The following is a 20264-nucleotide window of genomic DNA, read 5'->3' as shown; positions in this document are numbered from 1 at the left end:
GTGTAATTGACAGAATTACTAAAAAATATTTTGCTACCTAAAAGTTAAAGATTTTTAATAAAACTCAAGAAAGATGGTGGATGTGTGAAATTTCATAATTTATGAGTGACGTAGTCTAGTAGAATTTTCAAAAAAATATTTTGCTACCTAAAAGTAGGCCTACCTAAATATTAAATATAAAACGCATGCGGACTGATATTTTTCCAATGTCTGGACTCCTTTATTAATGGAGTATATAAACAGACGTTTCAATATATTGGTATTAAATGCATTTTCTGAGAATTTATATTTCAAGTTTTTACTGCAAATGTCGAAATGCGCGCTCTTTGTTCCATCAGTCACCATATATCGGAAAACATTTGGAATGGGTCAGACATAATTCTGACCACTTATTGTTTTGTTTTAAGTGAATTTCGTTTTGTATAAATTGTATCTTCATTTTAATCAATGTTTTCATCAACAAATTGACTGGATTAATAAATAAGAAGCAAATATAGTAGACAATATAATTAGGACACGGAGGCGCCGGCGCGTGAACTGGAGCGCGTCTCATAAATGAACCGAAAACTGACAGAAAACACTAGTTTATTAATAAACAATTTAAATGTTTAATGCATAATCCTTACTTTGGCCGGTTCTTTGTGGCAAGCTTTATGCGTGCGTTGAGATGCGGAATAGGCAATATAAAAATGCTGTCATTATAAAAGGTTTCTAGTGTCAATGTATTTGCTTGTTTATCGTTATTTAGAATGTGTCACTTTATGGTTTCCATGGTGACGCATCATTGCTTGTCACGTGACACACCGCAGCAGCAACAGCGCTGATAGAATGATGATCTGCTTTTATGTCATTTTTCCTTTTTTATTCAGAATATTCACAAATGTGTTAGCTATGGAATGAAATATCTGATATTCCGATTGTCTAATACATGCAAGTGGAAGTGTATTGTTGTTTAAACACCTTTATAACGATCGCGTTAGTTCAGCTGTATGCGCGATGGGCGCCGCCATGTTAGTTTGTGCCGCAGACGCAGTTCAGAGAATCGGACTGTTGGATTTACAACACGTGAATTCATCCACTCCCGAAATACTTAAAAGTAAGTGGCTGGTGAACTGGGAGAAGAATAGAGTAAACATTAAAGTTACTTACACAATGTGTATCTGATATGAATAAAACGTGTCGAATTATAATGGAAAGGATTATTATTACCTCTTACATAGACATCAGTCTGTATTTTACAAACTCTTACGTTAAATGTATTGTTTTTTTAGTACCTGGGTGAAGTACTACTCCCCCCCGCCACCCCCATGGCGCCATGCGGTCATATTAAAGGGACAGTTAACCCAAAAATGAAAAATCTCTTCATTCACCCTAATGTCATTCCAAACCTGTATGACCCCAACACAAAAGATATTTTGAAGAGCGTTGGTAACCAAACAACATTGGCACCCATTGACTTCCATTGTATGGACAAAAACAACACAGAGACATTTCTCAAAATACCTTCTTTTGTGTTTCATAGAAAAAAAGAAAGTCATACAGGTTTTGAACAATGTGAGGTTGAGTAAATTATGACAATTTTTTATTATTTTGGGGGTGAACTATCCCTTTAATAGTTGAACTTGGTATGTTCTTAACCTGGTAATTTTAATCGGTATGGTGCTGTCGGTTATCCATGTGCATGAAGAGCCACGTAGGCTATGCTAACGTTTTGTGTAAGAAGTGTGCAGTCTCAGACTTGGTAAATATGTTTAGGTTTATACCACATTTTACTTGAATTTTGTATTGTTACTTCCTCTGACAATGTAACAAATTGTAAGTCACTTTAGAGGTTGTATTTACACTTTGATTTGATTTTAAGGCCTGTTGAGAGTATATTATGAAAACTATCACTAAGTTCATTGTGTATTATTAAAATATTTGGTCACAGGCTACTAGTTTTTTGTATTGCAAAAACTAATGGATGTAATCTGTGTAAATAAAATCCTGATCACAATTTATTTGTGGCTTATTTCAGATACCCCTTCTACTGTGTTTCAGGCAGTTACTAAAAGCAAAGTTTTAAGCCTGAATAGGAAGTTGATTGTTCACGCTATTAAATTTGTAAGAGTTGCTTCTCTGATTTATGGAAACAACCTGTTAAATACTTGCAGTATCTGGTTTGGCAGCATTTCTGATGTCAGTTTCCCTCACTGTAGTTGACAATAGCTTTGATCCTACTAGTGATTCACAGTAAAAAATAGTACTACTAAACTCATGTCAGAGCAGCAGTACAGATGTTAAAGCACATGCTTCTGACAGTCTTCTGAGTCCAGCCTTTGGGGTCCCGTTCCCCCTCTTTCCAACAACGTCCAGTCACTCTCCATACCATCAATAGAAAAGTCAAAAGTTAAAAAAAAAAAAGAAACATTATCAATAATATAAGCATGTGTAGGATATAAGATGCAGACAAATTGCGGCAATATGACTTGGATAGGAAAACCCAACCTTTTAGTCCTGTAATTCCTCAATGTCATAAATTAAAAGATTCTGCTTGACTAAAGCACCAAGAAATCTAGTGAAGCTCACATTGTATTGCAAAAACACACACAATTCTGTCACTACTCACCAGCCTTTTTCATGTTCTATGTGTTAGATTAGATTTATGTTTAGAATAGCAATAAAGTTTGTCTGTATTCAAAGATAATTTGACTGTGGTATATTTTGATAATCTCATCCCTGTTTTAAAATATTTTGCTTCAAAGCTGTACCTAAATATGTGTAATATTATTTTTGATAAGCCATGAGAACAATATTACTCCAATAAGTGAATTAATCATAATTCCCCTTTTAAAGCTAATTCCTTACAATAGAAATTGTGAGCGGATACAACGATAATTGTATTACGATATTAATGGTGGAGAATTTTATTCAGACAAATAATCTAGTTATTTGTCATTTATCAAATTTAAAATGGTTGTCGAACGTGACTAATTCCATTATACATTTCCTTAATAATGTAGAATAATGACAGTTTAATTTAATTCCTAGCTCACACATACTGTTCTAACAACATAATGGTGGAGAATTGTGGCATATTAATCCGTACTGTGTAAATTTATACTACTAGATTTTCTACACATGATTTCATTACATTTAACAAAACATGTAAAAGCACCAGTGATGTGTTCTTAAGCTTTTCTTTTCTTTTTTTTTGACAATAGCATTGATCAACCTCAAGGTGGCATCATTAAACATTACAATTTTCAGTAAAGCTGTAGAATGTTAGGCGTTCTAATTATATATTATAATTAGACAACTGATTTTGAATTTGGCATTTTTCTGCTGGCAGCAAAAATTAAGTGAGAATTCAGTAGAATGTTTGCTAACATGTATGTATGGAAATTAACCACACATCCTTGGGCTTAGACAATAGGCCCTTTTCAAAGGCTTACATTTTTAGAGCAGTTTATTTAGCTCATCATTGGTTTAGGTGTATATATTTACGTCACAATAAGGTGCAAATGCACAATTGTACTGTCACAATAGAGAAATGTAAAATGAATAATAAGGTACATGAGACCTAAAATTGGCATGAGTGTTTTCAAGGTGTCCAAAGTTAGTTTTCCTTTACGAGAACCAACTCAAAGGGAGTGAAATATAAGGAGCCAGAAGATAGTATTTTAATCCACAATTAGGCTGCCTGAAGCATTATGAAAATCTGTACAAATGGTAAACAATATGTTAGTACTGCTCTCTTAAACTTGTATCAGTGCCACATCTAGTTCCATCCTATATTTCTGCCCACTTCCTGTCTAAAGATAAAAAAAAAAAATAGGATTCTCTGAAGCACCAACCCTCAGCCTCTCCTCTTCATCCTATTTTCCCAGCTTCCTCTTCCTGTCTGTAAATCTGCATGTCCCAACTTTCCCCATGAGACCATGTAGCCTACTATTTCCATGACAATTTCCCAAGATACTGTCTAGTCACTGACTTCAAAGGAATAAAATCAGATTTTAGCAACTAATATTTTACCCTGGACCATGAAAAGGTTTTCAAATAAATCCATGTGAATCACAAGTATTCTTTCACTCACAAAGGTCAGTCATAGGTTCATGGAATTGTTTCACATATAACACCATTTTGCACAATAAGGTAGGTTTCATTAAAGAACAACCTTCTAGTGAAACTATTTTTATGATAATACAGTGCAGTTAAGGCTGTTTAAAGGGATTGTTCATCCAAAAATGAAAATTCTCTCATAATTTACTCGACCTCATTCCATCACAGATGTACAAGACTTTCTTCTGCACAACAACGATTTTTAGAAGAATTACTCCATGGGTTCTTGCAATGCAAGTGAATGGTGACCAGGTCTTAAAAGCTCCTAAAATCACAAAGGTAGCATAAAAGTAGTCCAACAGACTCCAGTTGGGTAAATCCATATCTTCAAAAGTGATATAATTGTGGGCAAAAAAAAAAAAAAGATCAATATTTAGATCCTTTTTTACTATAAAGCTCCACTTTTTGTTTTTACATTTTGAAAGTGAAAGTGGAGATTTATAGTAAATAAAAACAAAACACCTTCTCACCCACAACTATCATATCACTTATGAAGATATAAATTAAGCCATTTGAGTAATGGATTACTTTTATGTGGTCTTTGTGATTTTTGGAGCTTGAAACAGTCTGGTCACCCTTCTCTTGCACTGTAAGGACCAACTGAGATAGTCTTCTAAAAATCTTCATTTGTGTTCTGAAGAAGAAAATCATGTATATCTATGATGACATGAGAGTAAATGAGAGAATTACATTTTTTTGGTGAACTATCCCTTTAATATCGTGAGCACAAATAGGAGGGAAGGAGTTATTACAGTTCATATTAAGTGACTAGGCAAAACTAGATCTTGCTGTCTCCAGGAAATCCCTGTTACTTATTTAGTAACAATCAAATACACACCCAGGACCAGTTGGACCAGCAGAACATGCAGCATTAGCTTTATGCCTCTTCACCTTTACAGTCAGATGACTCAAACACACTTCTGCCTTTTCACAGCAAATTGAAAAATGACATTATTAGTAAATCCTCTAGACCAGTTTTCATCTGACAGTGATCCTAAAACACATTGTAATACGGGGTACTCAAACTAGCCCATCAAGTTTGACCAGACAGATACTCTCTACATGTCACCTATAGAAAAATCTCACTTGTGTCACATTATAACTCTATATTAAGAACTGCTAACAACATCAGTTTGCTACAAAGAGGAAAAGACAGAAAACAGATCTCGGTTGGTGTACAGAATGTATTTGAGGAAGGTTTCATGACACTTAGTGACAATGTTGGCAGGAGACAATCAAACCTACCTCTGATTAAGAAATGACTGCTTCATACCAACAGTCACAGAGAGAGATGTGAGATAACTGTAGGAATAAATGTCAAACAAGCAAGAAATAGTGACTGTAACCACAGTTCTCAAGCTGCATATCCCCAAGTATGAAACAATTTCTAGTAAAGGTGGTTTAATGTTGGCATGTACAACCAAAACATTGCTAAATTGTGAGATATTGTTGCAAAATGACAAGATCTGAAACAGTCAGACTACAAATGTCCTTTAAAAAATGTCAACTAATAAAACATACAGCCGGCTTTGGCATAACCACATGCCAAAAATATATATTCTTTTTTGTTTTCATGAATATACATTTTTACATTCCATTTTAAAAATTCTGAATTGCTCTCAACTTTGAGCTGCCCTCTCCAAAATTATAATCTTACAAATCTGTGTACAACCATTGTCATAACATACAGCAGACCCAAAAGGCTAATATTCTAAAAATACAGTATAAAACTATAACTTACATTTATTTCAATGATTAGTGTACAAGGTTGCTTTCATAGAAATTAAGAGATTGGAGAGAGAAAAGTCTCAAAAGATCAGTTAATTGCATCTCATTTACCTTTCTAAAGTTCATATTCATCCATCTGTGCTCTTGGCCAGGGGCGGACTTCGCACTAGGCAAAGTTAGGCAACCACCTAGGGGCCCCAGAAGCCTAGGGCCCCTTAAAAATACAAATAATCTGCTTTTTGATTTTCATTCATGCTAAATAACGTGTGCTGAAATTTTAAATATCACTGTTACAACACTGATATGATTGTTATTGCTGTTATTTTCAGCACCATCAATGCAAGCAACCCCCTCTCAGATCAGGCTGTAATGGAATATTCCAAGGTTTTATGCAGCTAAGCAAGTTCATAAAAAGGTGAAAGTGAGCCAAACCACCAGGACAGTTTTGTGTGATACATTGTTACTAGTTCAGTTTAAATTGAATTTGTGGAGAGAAAATAATTAAACTGAATCAATACTTCCTAAGGTAACATTATCTTTCCAAACGGATCAGATTGCTGCACAGTCTGCACTGCTATCCGCTACTATTTCTTTGAGCACAGCACTCACTAGTCACCGGTACACAGTTGTTGATGATGATGATGATTATGATGATCTTGGAGTTGACACTCATAAATAAGAACTTTCACAGACTTTTGACTTGTTTTCGCTTATCTAGCAGCATAAATCTAACTTTATTTTGTTTTCAAATGTAAAAGTTTATTAATGCCAGCTGGAAACATGCAAAGTCAACTTTCAGTCTAATAATCTGGATATAGTTCATTCAAGGTCAAGTTGATGGAGGAAAAGTGCATTAAGATAGAGGGAGAGCGAGAAAGAAAAAAGGTATTGTAGTGGTATATACAATATCGTAGTTCATAGCAGCCAGATTTAATTTTTTATATAATGTGTCATAGGGCTGTAAATTAAAATTCGAAATTCAAATCTTCGTTGAATTTAAGAAAAATATGCACATTCAAATTTTAGATGTGTGTGCTAAAAGAGACTAGATGAAGAGCAACAAAATACAGTTTAAAAGAAACCTGGTGTCTCATGATGCGTTTTAAAGTTCTTTTAAACTTGACACGGCATCTAAAAAACAGTGCTCATGCACGAGACCCTGAATAAACAAAAACAAAGTGAAACAAAGACATTCTGTCTAGCGTGTTTACATAGAAAAACAAATGGTTAACAGGATGGTTGCAAAAGCGTTTGGTGTGAACAGCCCCTTACAGTAGGTGAAGGTCTTTGCCCATCTTGCTCTCTTATCAGCATTTCTCAGATTAAGCAATGGGTTTTTGTCTGTTAAGTATTTCAAGATGGAAATGTGTGTCGCAAGATACTCGCGTTTTGTTCCTTTCTGTTGTGTTTTGTCTGTTTGACCAGCCCCTGACCAGAGATGATGAGCCGCTTTGTCACGGATTTCAGCCGAATACCACTGCTATCTGGGAATAATTGTACCCTACATACAGCTGTAATTAATGAAAAACTCTGTGGTTATTATGAAGTTTATGTCTGTGGTAATACTGTGGCACCAGTGCAAGTGTAACAGCATGTTAACACAAACCTTCCCTATTGAAGCGTTTCCCCCCTCGTTTTATTTTGTACTTAAAATTTGAGAATATGAACCGACAAAAACTTTATTTTATGCACTTTAACAGCCAGGAATGTTCTTTGCAATAATATAACACGGTGCTGTATGGTTAATGTATTCAACATGCCCTCTCGTGGTCTAAGGATATATAAATCATCTAACTTCAAAATTCAAATGTAGAAAATGTTTAAGGTAAATATTCTCTGCCCAACTGACAGCCTTAACGTGTTGTCAGACATTATTATTCACTCCTTTTTAGAAATTTGGCACAACCAGGGGAAAGACACAACCACACACACATTTTGTTTGCTGTTTGCACAGTCTAGTGCTGTCACATAGACCGATGAGGTATCTCAGGACACTTATTGTATTTAAGTGAAATCTTTCAGGAAGAACAAATATTTTCCCCAAACCATTATATATATATATATATATATATATATATATATATATATATATATATATATATATATATATATATATATATATTAGGGTGTCGATTTAATGCATTAAACAAGCCCTCATAATAAATCTTCAACTGATTGACAAATTTACTTGTGAAATGGATTGTTGTGAACTGTATGCCAATGATTGAGTTATGATCAATAATATGGTAAACAATATATTGTATTCTAAAGCTGCTTTTGAATGGACTTATCAATGATTAATTCTTCTGCCACAAGAATGTAATGCATTTTAATTATCTGAATATTTTTTAATTTTATATATATATATATATATATATATATATATATATATATATATATATATATATATATATTTTTTCATATTTAAAGATAACTATGTATAATTATATATTGATATGAATATGTATAATCATTATATATTGAATTATTGCTACATGAGGGGCTTTCTCAGCAAATATTTGTATATGCGATTAATTAATCGGGACACCATGTAATTAATTTGATTACAAATTTTAATCGATTGACAGCCCTAATATATATATATTTATAACAGAAACAATGTAAATGTGTGCCATTGAAGAGGGCCCCATCCCTGTACTTTGCCTAGGGTCCCCAAATCCGCAAATCCACTCCTGCTCTTGGCCATGGTCTTTTGAATCCAATTTAATATGCAAAGGGTAAAAGAACATTTGGCAGGATGCTTTGGTAGGTTTTCTGTAACTGATAGTTACTGTTTGTGAGCAATTTAAAAAATGTTAGGCATTGGAGAGAATACAAGACAAAATAAATAATTTTAGCGTGTTTGAGAGGGTCCTTGAGCTTCTGTTTCTTCTGATGCTGCTCTTAGACTGAAAAATTTGTAATTTCATGTCTCAGTTGGGTTCAGTTCTTCAGTTCATCTGTGTCTGCCCTCCAAGTCTGGAGACAATGCCAATAGGCACATTTTAGTATTTTAAAACAGCAGAAGAAATGAAAATCAAAAATGTTTTTCCCAGCAGACGTGAGGAGATTGGAGAGGAAAGCTGAACGTTACTGATCCTGTTGAATCCTCAGAAGTGTTTAATAGTTACCAATTGGTGTCCCAGTGCTCTGACGACAAAAAGATGCCACAATGGGCTACCAAGACTCAAAAATGTCATTCTCGTTTCTTAAAGCAAGTTATTGCCAATCCTATAAATGGCATGGATAAGAGCATAGAAGAGGGAAAGCACTTTTTTCTGCAATGGGTCTTAAAGAGAGGGAGCTGTTCGGTTGGTTCACAATGTTGAGCATGTGTGAACAGAGTTTATGATCTGGGTTAACACCAGTCAGCGATGTAGTCAAAATCTGCAAACATCTCCTGCTCATTGACAGTCAGAAACCTTGGCTCACGAGGTGGAGTCAGTATGGGTACCTCTGAGGTAAACTCATCATCAAAATTACTAACGTCCTCACGGTCTTTGATGGTTGGCACAAATGGAGGCCGGATCTTCTTTGCCAGCAATGCAGTCCAATCCATATTCTGAGAGAGAATAGAAGTGGGTAGTGAAGATTTTATTGTTAAGTTAAATTAGAAATATTTGAAAAATTTGGGTCAAATATCATATCTGTGTATTATTAGGTTCTGCAGTGTAAATGCAGCCTTACACCTTGTGCTAACCAGGCGTGACGCAATAAGATTCCAGCAACAGGAATTCTATTACGGCAAACCCAGATGGGATATATAAACTAACACACATATACACACGCACAATTTATGTTTATGTTCACGCAATACTCCTGTTGTTATAGAGTTCAACAGTCTGGTTCATGAAGTAAAAATCCCATTAATTTCTTCCATAGACAAATTGATTTTCAATGCTAATTTATAAACCTTTAAAGACAGATCTATCAGGAGCTCCGAGGTTGTTCATAGATGGTAAATGCTTCCGTTGAAGCCACCTGTCTGCATTATTTCAAATTCCTTTTTAAAAAATCCTCTTTAATAGTGGAATTCCTTTTGAACAACTACTACTCCAGCAGAGAAAGCTTGACCAATCAGGGAACCACGGTCAAAAAAGCCAGCCAAATAAAGCCCGGAAGCGACCGCATTCTCCCAAGACACACTCTGAATTACGCAAACAAGTTGGTCTCCCTGTACTCTCAAAACTACTTATATATATTTGTATATCGGAATATTTCACATTTCTATACTTATAATCAACAGCCTAAAATCAATAGTTTTATATATTTCCATAGTTTTATATTCGATTATGTCATTTGCAATGCTTCATTGGATTGTAGTCCGTGGCCTCATGAAAGACGGTAGGTACACAGACTTGTACCTTTGTCTTTTAGTCTTCTTTTCAAATACTTTTTTGCCTTAAAACACAGTCTGTATTGTTGCGATTTACCTCGGAGCTGGATGTTTGTTTCATGCTTTAATGGAGGATTTTATGAAAAGTCTATGGAAGAAATTAATGGGAAAAATGCTTCTGGAACCCAAATGGCTGAAAAAGTGGTCAGGCACTATTGCGCTATATTTCACAGATCTCCACGTGACAGGGAATTGGACAGAAAGTCTGACCGAGCCAGTATGTCTCCCCTCTGCCATTCTAAGCAGGTGTGTGTGTGTGTGTGTGTGACACCTCCGACTGAAGAAAATGAGACCTCAAGCACAATATTTGGTAGTTGTGTGACTTAGCCAAAATAAAGTTGTTCTGAACCGGCTAGTGAGATGCCGGCTTTAATATACTGTTATAAGAATAATTTTAGACCCACTTGTTGACTGGGCTGCCTGGCGTGACTTTGCAGAAATAGAAACTATTTAAAAAATAGAATGCCTGGCACTTGTCGCAGCTGGTTAGGACAAAAACTCTGTTTAACATGGAAAATATACATTTTATTGTGTGTCACGGCACAGTGTCTGGTTATGACAAGGTGTAATAGACTTACACCTTGTCATAAAATAAAAATGTGATTAATATTGTTGTTATATTTCTTGAAATGTATTAATTTGTTCAACAACATTTTCAATAAAGTAAACATTTGTTTAGGTTTTTCCAAGTAATCATAAAGGCTCCATGCCATGTTGCTTTAAATTGCAGGTTACATGCAATTGCTACAAACAATTTCACTTAATTTACTTATATTAACTTTTTTTAATAAATTATGCTCAATATTAGTTAAAGTTGCTGCAAGCGATTTTAGCCATTCTTACTTCCACGAGCCGTTGAATTAAACACAGCCCTCCAAAGACAGCATTTATACCGACACTGAGCAGAAGAGCAGCATTAGTGCGTATTTGTCAACACAGTTGACAAACACAACAGAGGCAAAATAGAATCTGAATATAGCATTTTGCCTCAATGATCCACTTAAATTACAACACTATGAGAACACGCAGAATAACGGACAGGCAAAACCGCCAAAGGCCGCAGCCCACGGACACATTTTTGTTTGCTGTTTGCACAGTCTAGTACTGTCACAGAGACCGGTGAGATATCTCAAGACACATGTATCTCAGTGATATTATTCAGGGAGTAGGAAAATGTTCTGCATGGTATTCCATAAAACAAATTATTTACAGCACCTTTAAGTATATTAGTATCAAAATTATTATCAACAAATGTGAACATTTTATTGGTATTAACTATTGAAATTTTGGTACAATGATAACCCTAGTAAGGTATAAGAGGTCGAAAAAAAATGACTGACTCTGAAAAACGGATGCCTCTTCACTTCCTCTGCATCTCTTTCCCCTGCACCAAGACGTCGCTCTGGATTTCTTCTTAACAACTGCAGAGGAAAGATAATGTTAAAAGCTCTTAAAAATTGTTAACTGTAATTTAAGAATATAAAATTATTAATATTACAAAAGAGCCTTCTTTAATACAGCTGGGTTCTGATTTTCAGGATACCCAACTGAGAATCAACATAAACAATAACATTTGCTTTAATACTGTGGTTTAACTGTTCCAAGACACTTCCAAACATACCCTTCTCATTATGGAAATGGCTTCTGTGGAGAGAAACCTTGGATAGCGAACTTCATCGTTAACAATACTGTCAAACACCTCCTCTTCATCATCACCAGGGAATGGGGACTGTGAGTACAAAGAGAAATGTGTCCTTTCACCACTGTTCTGACACCAATTACATTATTTACATTTAAATGACTTTAATGCAGAATTTCGACATTTTCATTTACATTAATTAATTTAAAAGAAAAGTTCCAAAGCAACTTACAAAATAAGGACATGAATGATACAGAACTTTAACAATAATTCATTTATTATTAGTATTATTAACATTAATTCCATTAATGTTATGGCCCCTTTTTGGGCCGTATTTGTTTATCTTTTGTGTTTGTATTCTATGTTGCATATTGGTGGCGAATGGAGTCGTTTGGCTCATCAATATTGATGTGATACACCTGTGCCAATGAATGCTACATGGCATTTAAGTGGCTCTCGCCCAGTCTTCACTCTCGACTCTTCCCCATTTCAGACTTGGACTCGCAATGGACTACTTGCTATGAGCCTCATGACATACTTCCGCTTTGAAATAGTGCAGCCCACTAGTTTCCGGTTAAATGGGTTTTATGCGCCATAGTTGCCTAGTTCCCAAAAGGCAAAAAGTGTCCGAAAGAGGATCTGAGATATTTCTTCTAAAAAACTTTTTGTTCCGCAGAAGAAAGAAAGTCATTAACATCTTGGATGGCATGAGGGTGAATAAATTATGAGATCATTTTCATTTTTGAGTGAACTATCCCTTTAATCCCTGGATGTGCAGTTGTTACTCAGAAATATCACACTGCTTGATAGAGACATTGACAAATAAGAAAAGAGTATTTCAGAGACCCACGTAATAATTTGTGATGAAGGCCAGCAGACTGTACGCAATCCTGCTTATTATGCAGCGATTTAACAAATGAATAAATAAAATGGACATGAAGTATTAATTTGTGTTAAAATTATATGAGTTCGTGAAAGAGACCATGGACTGCTATGAGAAGCATGGAAGTAAAGGAAACTGGTTGCCACAGGGAATGGTCAATTATATAGTTTAGCATCATTATACAAAATTATTTGGCTGGAGAATGCCACACAAAAAAGTAATCCTTATTAACTAATGTTAATAAAAGTTCCCCTTCAAAATCCATTTAGTATCCTTCCATCAATCTATTAATTTACCATACCTCTCCAACCAGCATCTCAAAGATGAGAACTCCCAGACCCCACCAGTCCACCGCTCGTGTGTATGATGTCTCGGTTAACACTTCAGGTGCTAAAAACTCAGGAGTGCCACAGAACGTACTAGTGCGATCTTTAAAGCCCATTCCTAAATGAGGAGAGATGGAATGAGTTACACTCACAGCAGTTGGCAAACAACTCAAAAACCAAGATTAAAAATTGAACAGCAGTGATATAAATACTGTAAATATGCACACACACACGCATGCACACATGCACATACACACACACGTATATACAAAAAAGAGGTACCCACCTTCTTTGCAGAGACCAAAATCAGCAATCTTGACATATCCTTCAGTATCTAGCAAAAGATTGTCTAGCTTCAAATCCCTGCAAAACATGTCCATGACAGTCACATGGCTGGTTTATAAAACTTTAATAAAGTCTTCTGTTTTTTGCTCCCAGTACTGACACATACCTGTACACAATTTTATGATCATGAAGAAACTGTAGCCCCAAGACAACACAAGCAGCATAGAAACTATGAGGAAACAGAAACAAAACATTTCAGAAGGAAATACAAATGTATTCAACTTTTAACTGAGCAACATAATCATGTCACTTGACAGTAGTACAGTAAATTCAGTCACTCACACTGCACGTGGTTCATTGAACACATCTGCATGAATGTGCATCATCAGATCTCCTCCTGCCGCGTACTCCATGACAAAACACACATGCTCCTTGGTCTGGAAACACGCGAAAAGATTCACCAGGAACGGGTGCCGAACGCTGTTCACAGTCTCAAATATTCTCTTCTCACACATAAGGCTGTGGATACATTTCAGTAGTTAATAATAAACGTTATATATGGTGTATATTAACAAGGAGGAAACTTTTTATTATATTTTAAGTTTTGTTGGATAGATATGGCATGAAATTATTGGAAAAAGCTCTGACACCTTTTAACACTAAGGGATCGTTCGCCCAAAAATGAAAATTCTCTCAAAATTAATTCCCAAATGTAGATGACATTTTTTGTTCTACAGAACACAAAAGAATATCTCAGCTCTGTTGGTCCTTTCAATGCAAGTGAAATCAGAAATCTAAAGGTCAAAAAGGAGATAAAAGCAGCATGAAAGTAATCTATAAGACTCCATTTGTTAAATTAATTTCTTCTAAAGTGATATAATAGGTATGTGTAAGAAACAGATCAATATTTAAGTCATTTTTAAAATAAATCTCCACTTTCACTTTCAGATGTGAAAGTGGAGATTTATAGTAAAAAAAGGACATAAAAATGTATCTATTTCTTATCTACACCTATCATTCCACTTCCACAAGATATGGATGTAACCACTGGAGTCTTATGGGTTCGTTTTATGCTGCTTTTATCTGGTTTTTGGACCTTCAGATTTCTGGTCATCATTCACTTGCACTGAAAGGACCAAAAGAGCTTAAATTCTTCTAAAAATCTTTGTTTCAAAAAACTTTTATTACAGACTCAAGGTCCAAATCTTACCCACAACAATACATTGAATACACCATAACACACATACCTACATACCTACACTTAAAAACAAACAAAACAAAACAAAATAATAATAGAGAGTCATTGTTCTACCAAAAGACAGTTATACCAGTGCTTCCACATACGAGATTGGTAGCGTGTAGTACTTAGCCGTATGTTAGTTAAGCCCATTATTATTTCATTTTGTGACCCATGAAGCCGGCACATGAATTTAAACATTAGGTTTCTTAAAACAGCATGAAAGGTCCTCACTCTTGCAGCCACAAACATCTCACTTGCACTACACCATCTTGGTCTTGTGAGTAACATTCTCATTGCGTCGTTATATGCTACTTTCAATTTTAAAAGACTTGTCTTTCTATAATTTGACCACAAGTGAGCAGTATAGAACGGTGTGCAATATGCTTTAAAAAGAAATATCTTTACACCAACCGTACATGCCCTAAATTTACGTAAGAGAATATTGGCTTGTGCGTACATCATGCGACATTGCCTGTAGCATTGCCTCTATCAGTGATAAAATGACCAAGGTATTTCACCTTATCACAGACACTAAGCTGATTGTTAGCCAATTTAAAATCAGGGTACTTCAAACATTTATCCTCTTTAGTTCTACAGATCATGACGACACTCTTATTGGCGTTATATTTGATATCATGTTCCACACCATATGCCGAACAAATTTTAAGTAGCTGCTGTAATCCAGCACTACTTGGACTAAAAATCACAAGGTCATCTGCATACATCATATGGTTCACTATTGAATTACCAATCATGCACCCAGTATTACAGGCCCTCAACTGCCTAGACAGATCATCCATATAGAGATTAGAGATTGTTTGTGTTGTGCAGAAGAAAGAAAGCCATAGACATCTGGGATGGCATGAGGGTGAGTAAATGACGAGAGAATTTTCATTTATGTTCAAAAATGAATATTCTGTCTTCATTTACTCACCCTTATGTTGTTCCGAACCCGTATGACTTTCTTCTGTGGAACATAAATATAAATGTTGGAAAGAACGTTCATGCATCACTCACTTTTATTGTACAGACAAAAAGATGCTATGAAAGTGAATGGTGACCGAGACATCTCATTTTGTGTTCCATTAAAGAAAGAGGTTTGTAACAACAGGATGGTGAGTGAATAATGACAGAATTATACTACCCCTTTAAGGATTGTCATGTAGATTAAGTTCATTATAAAAAACATGTATAGCCTTTACCTGTCCACTTCATCCCTGGAGACGATGTCACCTTTCTTCAAAGCTTTAATGGCAAACATTTCCCCAGTGGTCTTGTACTCGGCGAGTAAAACCTGTTTGAGAAGATTAAACAGTACTTGAAACAATGCAGCTGCTGCTCCTGCCAGCCACTGTGGCAGGCGAACTGCAAGACATCTATGAATGAGTAGCAATGATGCGTGTTTGATGAAACACATTTGATTACATCATAACGAACAGAAAGAAAAGCCGCCAATGTGCGTGTCTAGTTTGCAGTTTGTTTGGCAATTCAGTGGCTTTCTTCCACTCACATGTATAGGGCTCTTAGAGTTCTTTTCATGGAGCGTGCATGCAAGAAGTTATTCTTCATTTTAGCAGTTCAAAGAGCAGTAAGCAAGACTTTTTTCTTTAATGTGAACACTATAAAATAAATCAGACCTTCTCAGGAGTCAATCTGTGTATTGCTCGCTTATAATGTGCACTGTGAATGCAAAGCTCTCCAGATTCACTTAATTTTTCACATTGCGTAATGCAAAAAATGTGTGGCTGCGTACATTACTAAAAAAATATAAATGTAACAACAACATTGGGGTTGTGAAAAAAGGCCACTTTCAAGGCCAGGGAATGTAGATTCTAAAGGCTAAACAATATATTTCCTATATATTTCACATGAATGTTAACTGTAATTTTACATATTTGAGTTAGAATAATAAAATGGCTGGTAGACCAAAAAGCTAATTTCTCACAGCCTACATTAAGTACAGATCATCTGCAATACTATCTACTACCAAATTGATAATGGAATGTATAGCGCATTTGCATCACTCACTGTAAGAATCTCCATATTTGTTGCCAATGTCCTTATTGCTCTATAGTGAAAGCACAAAGTTTACCTTTCCAAAGTGGCCACGCCCCAGAACAGCAACACATTTGAAATCTGTCAAGCTGAATTGAACTTCCTCTTCTTCCCTAATAGATAACACACTGTAAGCATTTGACTATCTATAATGTATGCATGTTTATGTGTTGCCATTGCATGATGGAGAACAGACTACCTGATTTCATCTTTCTTTTGCACTGTAGGTAGTTCCAGGGCAGGCTGCTCAAACTCCTTTTCTGCCAGACTGTTATAATCTGGTTTATCTACTGTGTTGTTCAGGAAGTTGAAAGTTGCTAGGGCATCCTGAGGGTGAGAGGCACTTAAAAGTCATTCCAAACCACTGCAAAGAACTCCACATATAAATCACACTTAAAGGGAGAGTTCACCTAAAACATTTAAACTCTTGACATCATTTACTCACCCTGTTTTACTTTCTTTTTTTCAGAGGAACACAACAGGAGATGTTAGACAGAATGTTAGCTTCAGTCACCATTCACTTTAATTGTACAGAAAAATGATGCAATGAAAGTGAATGGTGACGAGTTAACATTCTGCCTAACATTTTCTTTTGTTTTATTATGGAAGAAAAAAAACGACATAACATGAGGGTGTGTAATTGATGATAGAATACAAATTTTAGGGTAAGATATCACTTTTCCACTTCTTTACCTGCACCTCTTTTCCATCAGTGATCTTTTCTGATGGTTCCGTATCCTCTATATCCACTGAAATAGAGTGTCGTTTTGAGGGAGGGGTGGCTCCTTTGTCAAAGTCTAATTTGGTCACAGTGGGGTCACTGAGGGAGATGATACAAAAAAAAAGAAGAAAGAATTCACAACAGTTTTCCACATGTTTGTGGAGATTTACAGAATAAGCAATAAGCCACATTACAGAATTTATACACTCAGGACTGTTGAGTCATCTCAATATCTAAATATAGAGCACCAATTATGTTTCTGGACAGATTAGTCATTGTTTATCAAAGACAGACTGCAGAATAATTCAGAGGGCTTTCCACTACCAGATGCTTTGTAAAGGAATGAGTCTGGGTAGAGTATTTAGAATGAGTTAGGGATGTGCAAAACTCGCAATTTTCATAATCCACCAACCGGTGGGTTGTCTGAGCAACTAGTCAACTAGTTGGTGTTAAAGGGATTGTTCACTCAAAAATGAAAATTCTCTCATCATTTACTCACCCTCATGCTGTCCCAGATGTGTTTAACTGTCTTTTTTTCTACAGAACACAAACAAAGATTTTTAGAAGAATATTTCAGCTTTGTAAGCCCATACAATGCAAGTGAATGGTGACCATTCCTTTCAAGCTCCAAAAATCACATAAAGACAGCATAAAAGTAATCTGTATGACTCCAGTGGTTAAATCAATGTCTTCAGAAGCGATATGATAGTTATGGGTGAGAAACAGACATCGAAGCCCTTTTTTACTATAAATCTCCACATTCATTTTTGCATTCTGAAAGAGAAAGTGTAGATTTATATTAAAAAGATTTTGAAATATCAATCTGTTTCTCACCCAAAGTGACTGCATCGCTTCAAAAGGCATATATTAAACCATACATGGATCACTTTTATGCTGCTTTAATGTGATTTGTGGAGCTTCAATGGTCTGGCAACCATTCACTAGCACTGAAAAGGACCAACAGAGCTGAGATATTCTTCTAAAAATCTTTGTGTTTAGCAGAAGAGTCATTCACTTCTGGGATGGCATGAGGGTGAGTAAGCTGAGAGAATTTTAATTTCTGGGTGAACTATCCCTTTAAGGAACCAATGAATAGATAGGCTGCATCATGAATATGAAGAAATAAGAAAGGCTTTAAATAAAGTGCGGAAAGAAAATTGCTTATGCACATCCCAGGCGCAGAATGACACACTTCAGCGTAACAGAACCTTGTTTCACATTCAAAAGTGCATAGCTGTAAAAGTTTCATAAACTAAGATTATTGTGAGTCAATCTCTTAACACCTCACAAATAAAACTCACAAAACTACACATTATAGTGTGAACATTTCTCACAGCAGTGGATTTATTGTTAAACGTGAATTTTGAACACAAGTTGTGCTTTTGATTGCTGTAGAAGTGATGCATTATAGTACTAAACCTTAAGCATTAAAGAGACATGACTTCTCAGAGAGGGATTTCCCATGCTAACTGTTAGACAACATTAAGCAAAGTTAGTTATCAACAGGAGTGAATTTGTGTGCATATGTACCTGGTTAAGGAGTGGGCATCTGGGTGGCCGATGGGTGCCGTTTCAGAGCCCAGTTCAGCCACCTGAGGGCTGAAAGAGGTGTTGATTGATGGAATGGCTCTTCTCACCAACCTGCCCCAGGTGGCGATGTTAATGTTCATCTGAGGGGCACGCAGGAATGTTTTACCTGGGAGGAACAGGGTTTGATTATGAGATAAAGCAAACAGAATGCAACAATGCATGAAGTCAAGTTTGTATAGCTAGTAGCATCTGTGTTCACATACTTCTCATATAGAGTATGTTTCAGGCCTAAATATCATGTTAATGTTATTCTTTAAATAACAGATATTTGCTGTTCTACTTTATCTAATATGTTTGAGAGAAAATGTCAACCCTTCTCAACATTGAGGCATATTTGGCACTTCATAAACATACCTTGCTGTTTGGAGAAGATTTTCTTTTGCCTTTGTAGTTTAGGTCGCCTCTCAATAACTGGGTTGAAAAATGTAACCTGTATCCAAAGAGGTAATCATAAATTGCATAAAAATATCCACAAAAAAGCCATCAATCTTGTTAACTGCGTGTGTGTGTGTTGGGGAGAAAAAATTAATTAGATTAAAAGCACCTCAGCAAACAGTGTTCCTTGTGGTTCAAGGTAGAGGCACATGCCATGACGCTGGTTGTCCAGGAAGTCCTCCAGCCGTAAAAACTTAACAGCACAAAGCGAGCGCCAGTCTCTCCAGTACACTGCTATCTCCAGCTCACGAGACTACAGCACAGAGCAAAAAAAACATTTTTAAATGTGGTTTAAGGACAGCTACAAACCATATCAATTAGGGCTGTCAATTTAACGTGTTTATTCAGAACACATTCTCGCATTCAAACACAGCTTGATGGAGTGCAAATCTGAACGCAGGGATCTCAAAACGTGTTTCAAACTTTGTGTAACTTGACACAGCGACCTAAAAACTGTATGTTTATAACGCAATGCAACCGATACGCTCCAAAAGCATCCGTCTAATGCAGGTGTTAGGTGCAAATTTTCTTTCTCACGTTAATGTTAATGCCATAAATGGACGTGACAGTTGTGAAAGCAGCACTCAAGTACACAAGTATAGGGTAAAAGATAAGGCAAACCATCTAAACTGCTTTGAAACCAGCAGACTTTAACTTCTGAGAGATCGGTACGTTACCAATTAATTCTTGATTGATTAAATTCAAATCTAAAATTGCAGTATGGCTAAACCTAAAAAGACTGCGATTATAAACATATCGATCATCATGTTATCCACATTTAGTTATTTTTTGTATCTTTTTATCTTCCATTTATCTTTCATTGTGGCTCTCTTAAAATATTTGGCCTTTCATGTGTTCAACAGAT

At 35.7% G+C, this 20264-nt stretch overlaps 1 protein-coding gene across 1 annotated transcript in view; it reads right to left on the bottom strand.

Moving 5' to 3' along the window:
- Nucleotides 1–8268: 8268 nt before the first annotated feature.
- The window catches only part of pkn2b (protein kinase N2b), a 69704-nt gene continuing 57708 nt past the window's right edge, over nt 8269–20264 (bottom strand). Inside the window, exons 9-22 of the mRNA XM_052130220.1 lie at nt 19509–19652; nt 19319–19394; nt 18905–19070; nt 17347–17473; nt 16853–16980; nt 16691–16766; nt 15801–15892; nt 13701–13877; nt 13525–13587; nt 13360–13436; nt 13049–13191; nt 11847–11954; nt 11566–11646; nt 8269–9391 (exon numbers count right to left, since the gene is read on the bottom strand). Of these exons, the coding sequence (XP_051986180.1) occupies nt 9188–9391; nt 11566–11646; nt 11847–11954; nt 13049–13191; nt 13360–13436; nt 13525–13587; nt 13701–13877; nt 15801–15892; nt 16691–16766; nt 16853–16980; nt 17347–17473; nt 18905–19070; nt 19319–19394; nt 19509–19652 (1662 nt within the window). The 3' untranslated portion in view covers nt 8269–9187. The remainder of the gene's footprint in view (nt 9392–11565; nt 11647–11846; nt 11955–13048; nt 13192–13359; nt 13437–13524; nt 13588–13700; nt 13878–15800; nt 15893–16690; nt 16767–16852; nt 16981–17346; nt 17474–18904; nt 19071–19318; nt 19395–19508; nt 19653–20264) is intronic.

The sequence above is a fragment of the Xyrauchen texanus genome, chromosome 7 (assembly GCF_025860055.1).
Source record: "Xyrauchen texanus isolate HMW12.3.18 chromosome 7, RBS_HiC_50CHRs, whole genome shotgun sequence".
In the NCBI taxonomy this organism is placed as follows: Eukaryota; Metazoa; Chordata; class Actinopteri; order Cypriniformes; family Catostomidae; genus Xyrauchen; species Xyrauchen texanus.
This window is presented reverse-complemented; position numbering and strand designations above follow the sequence as displayed.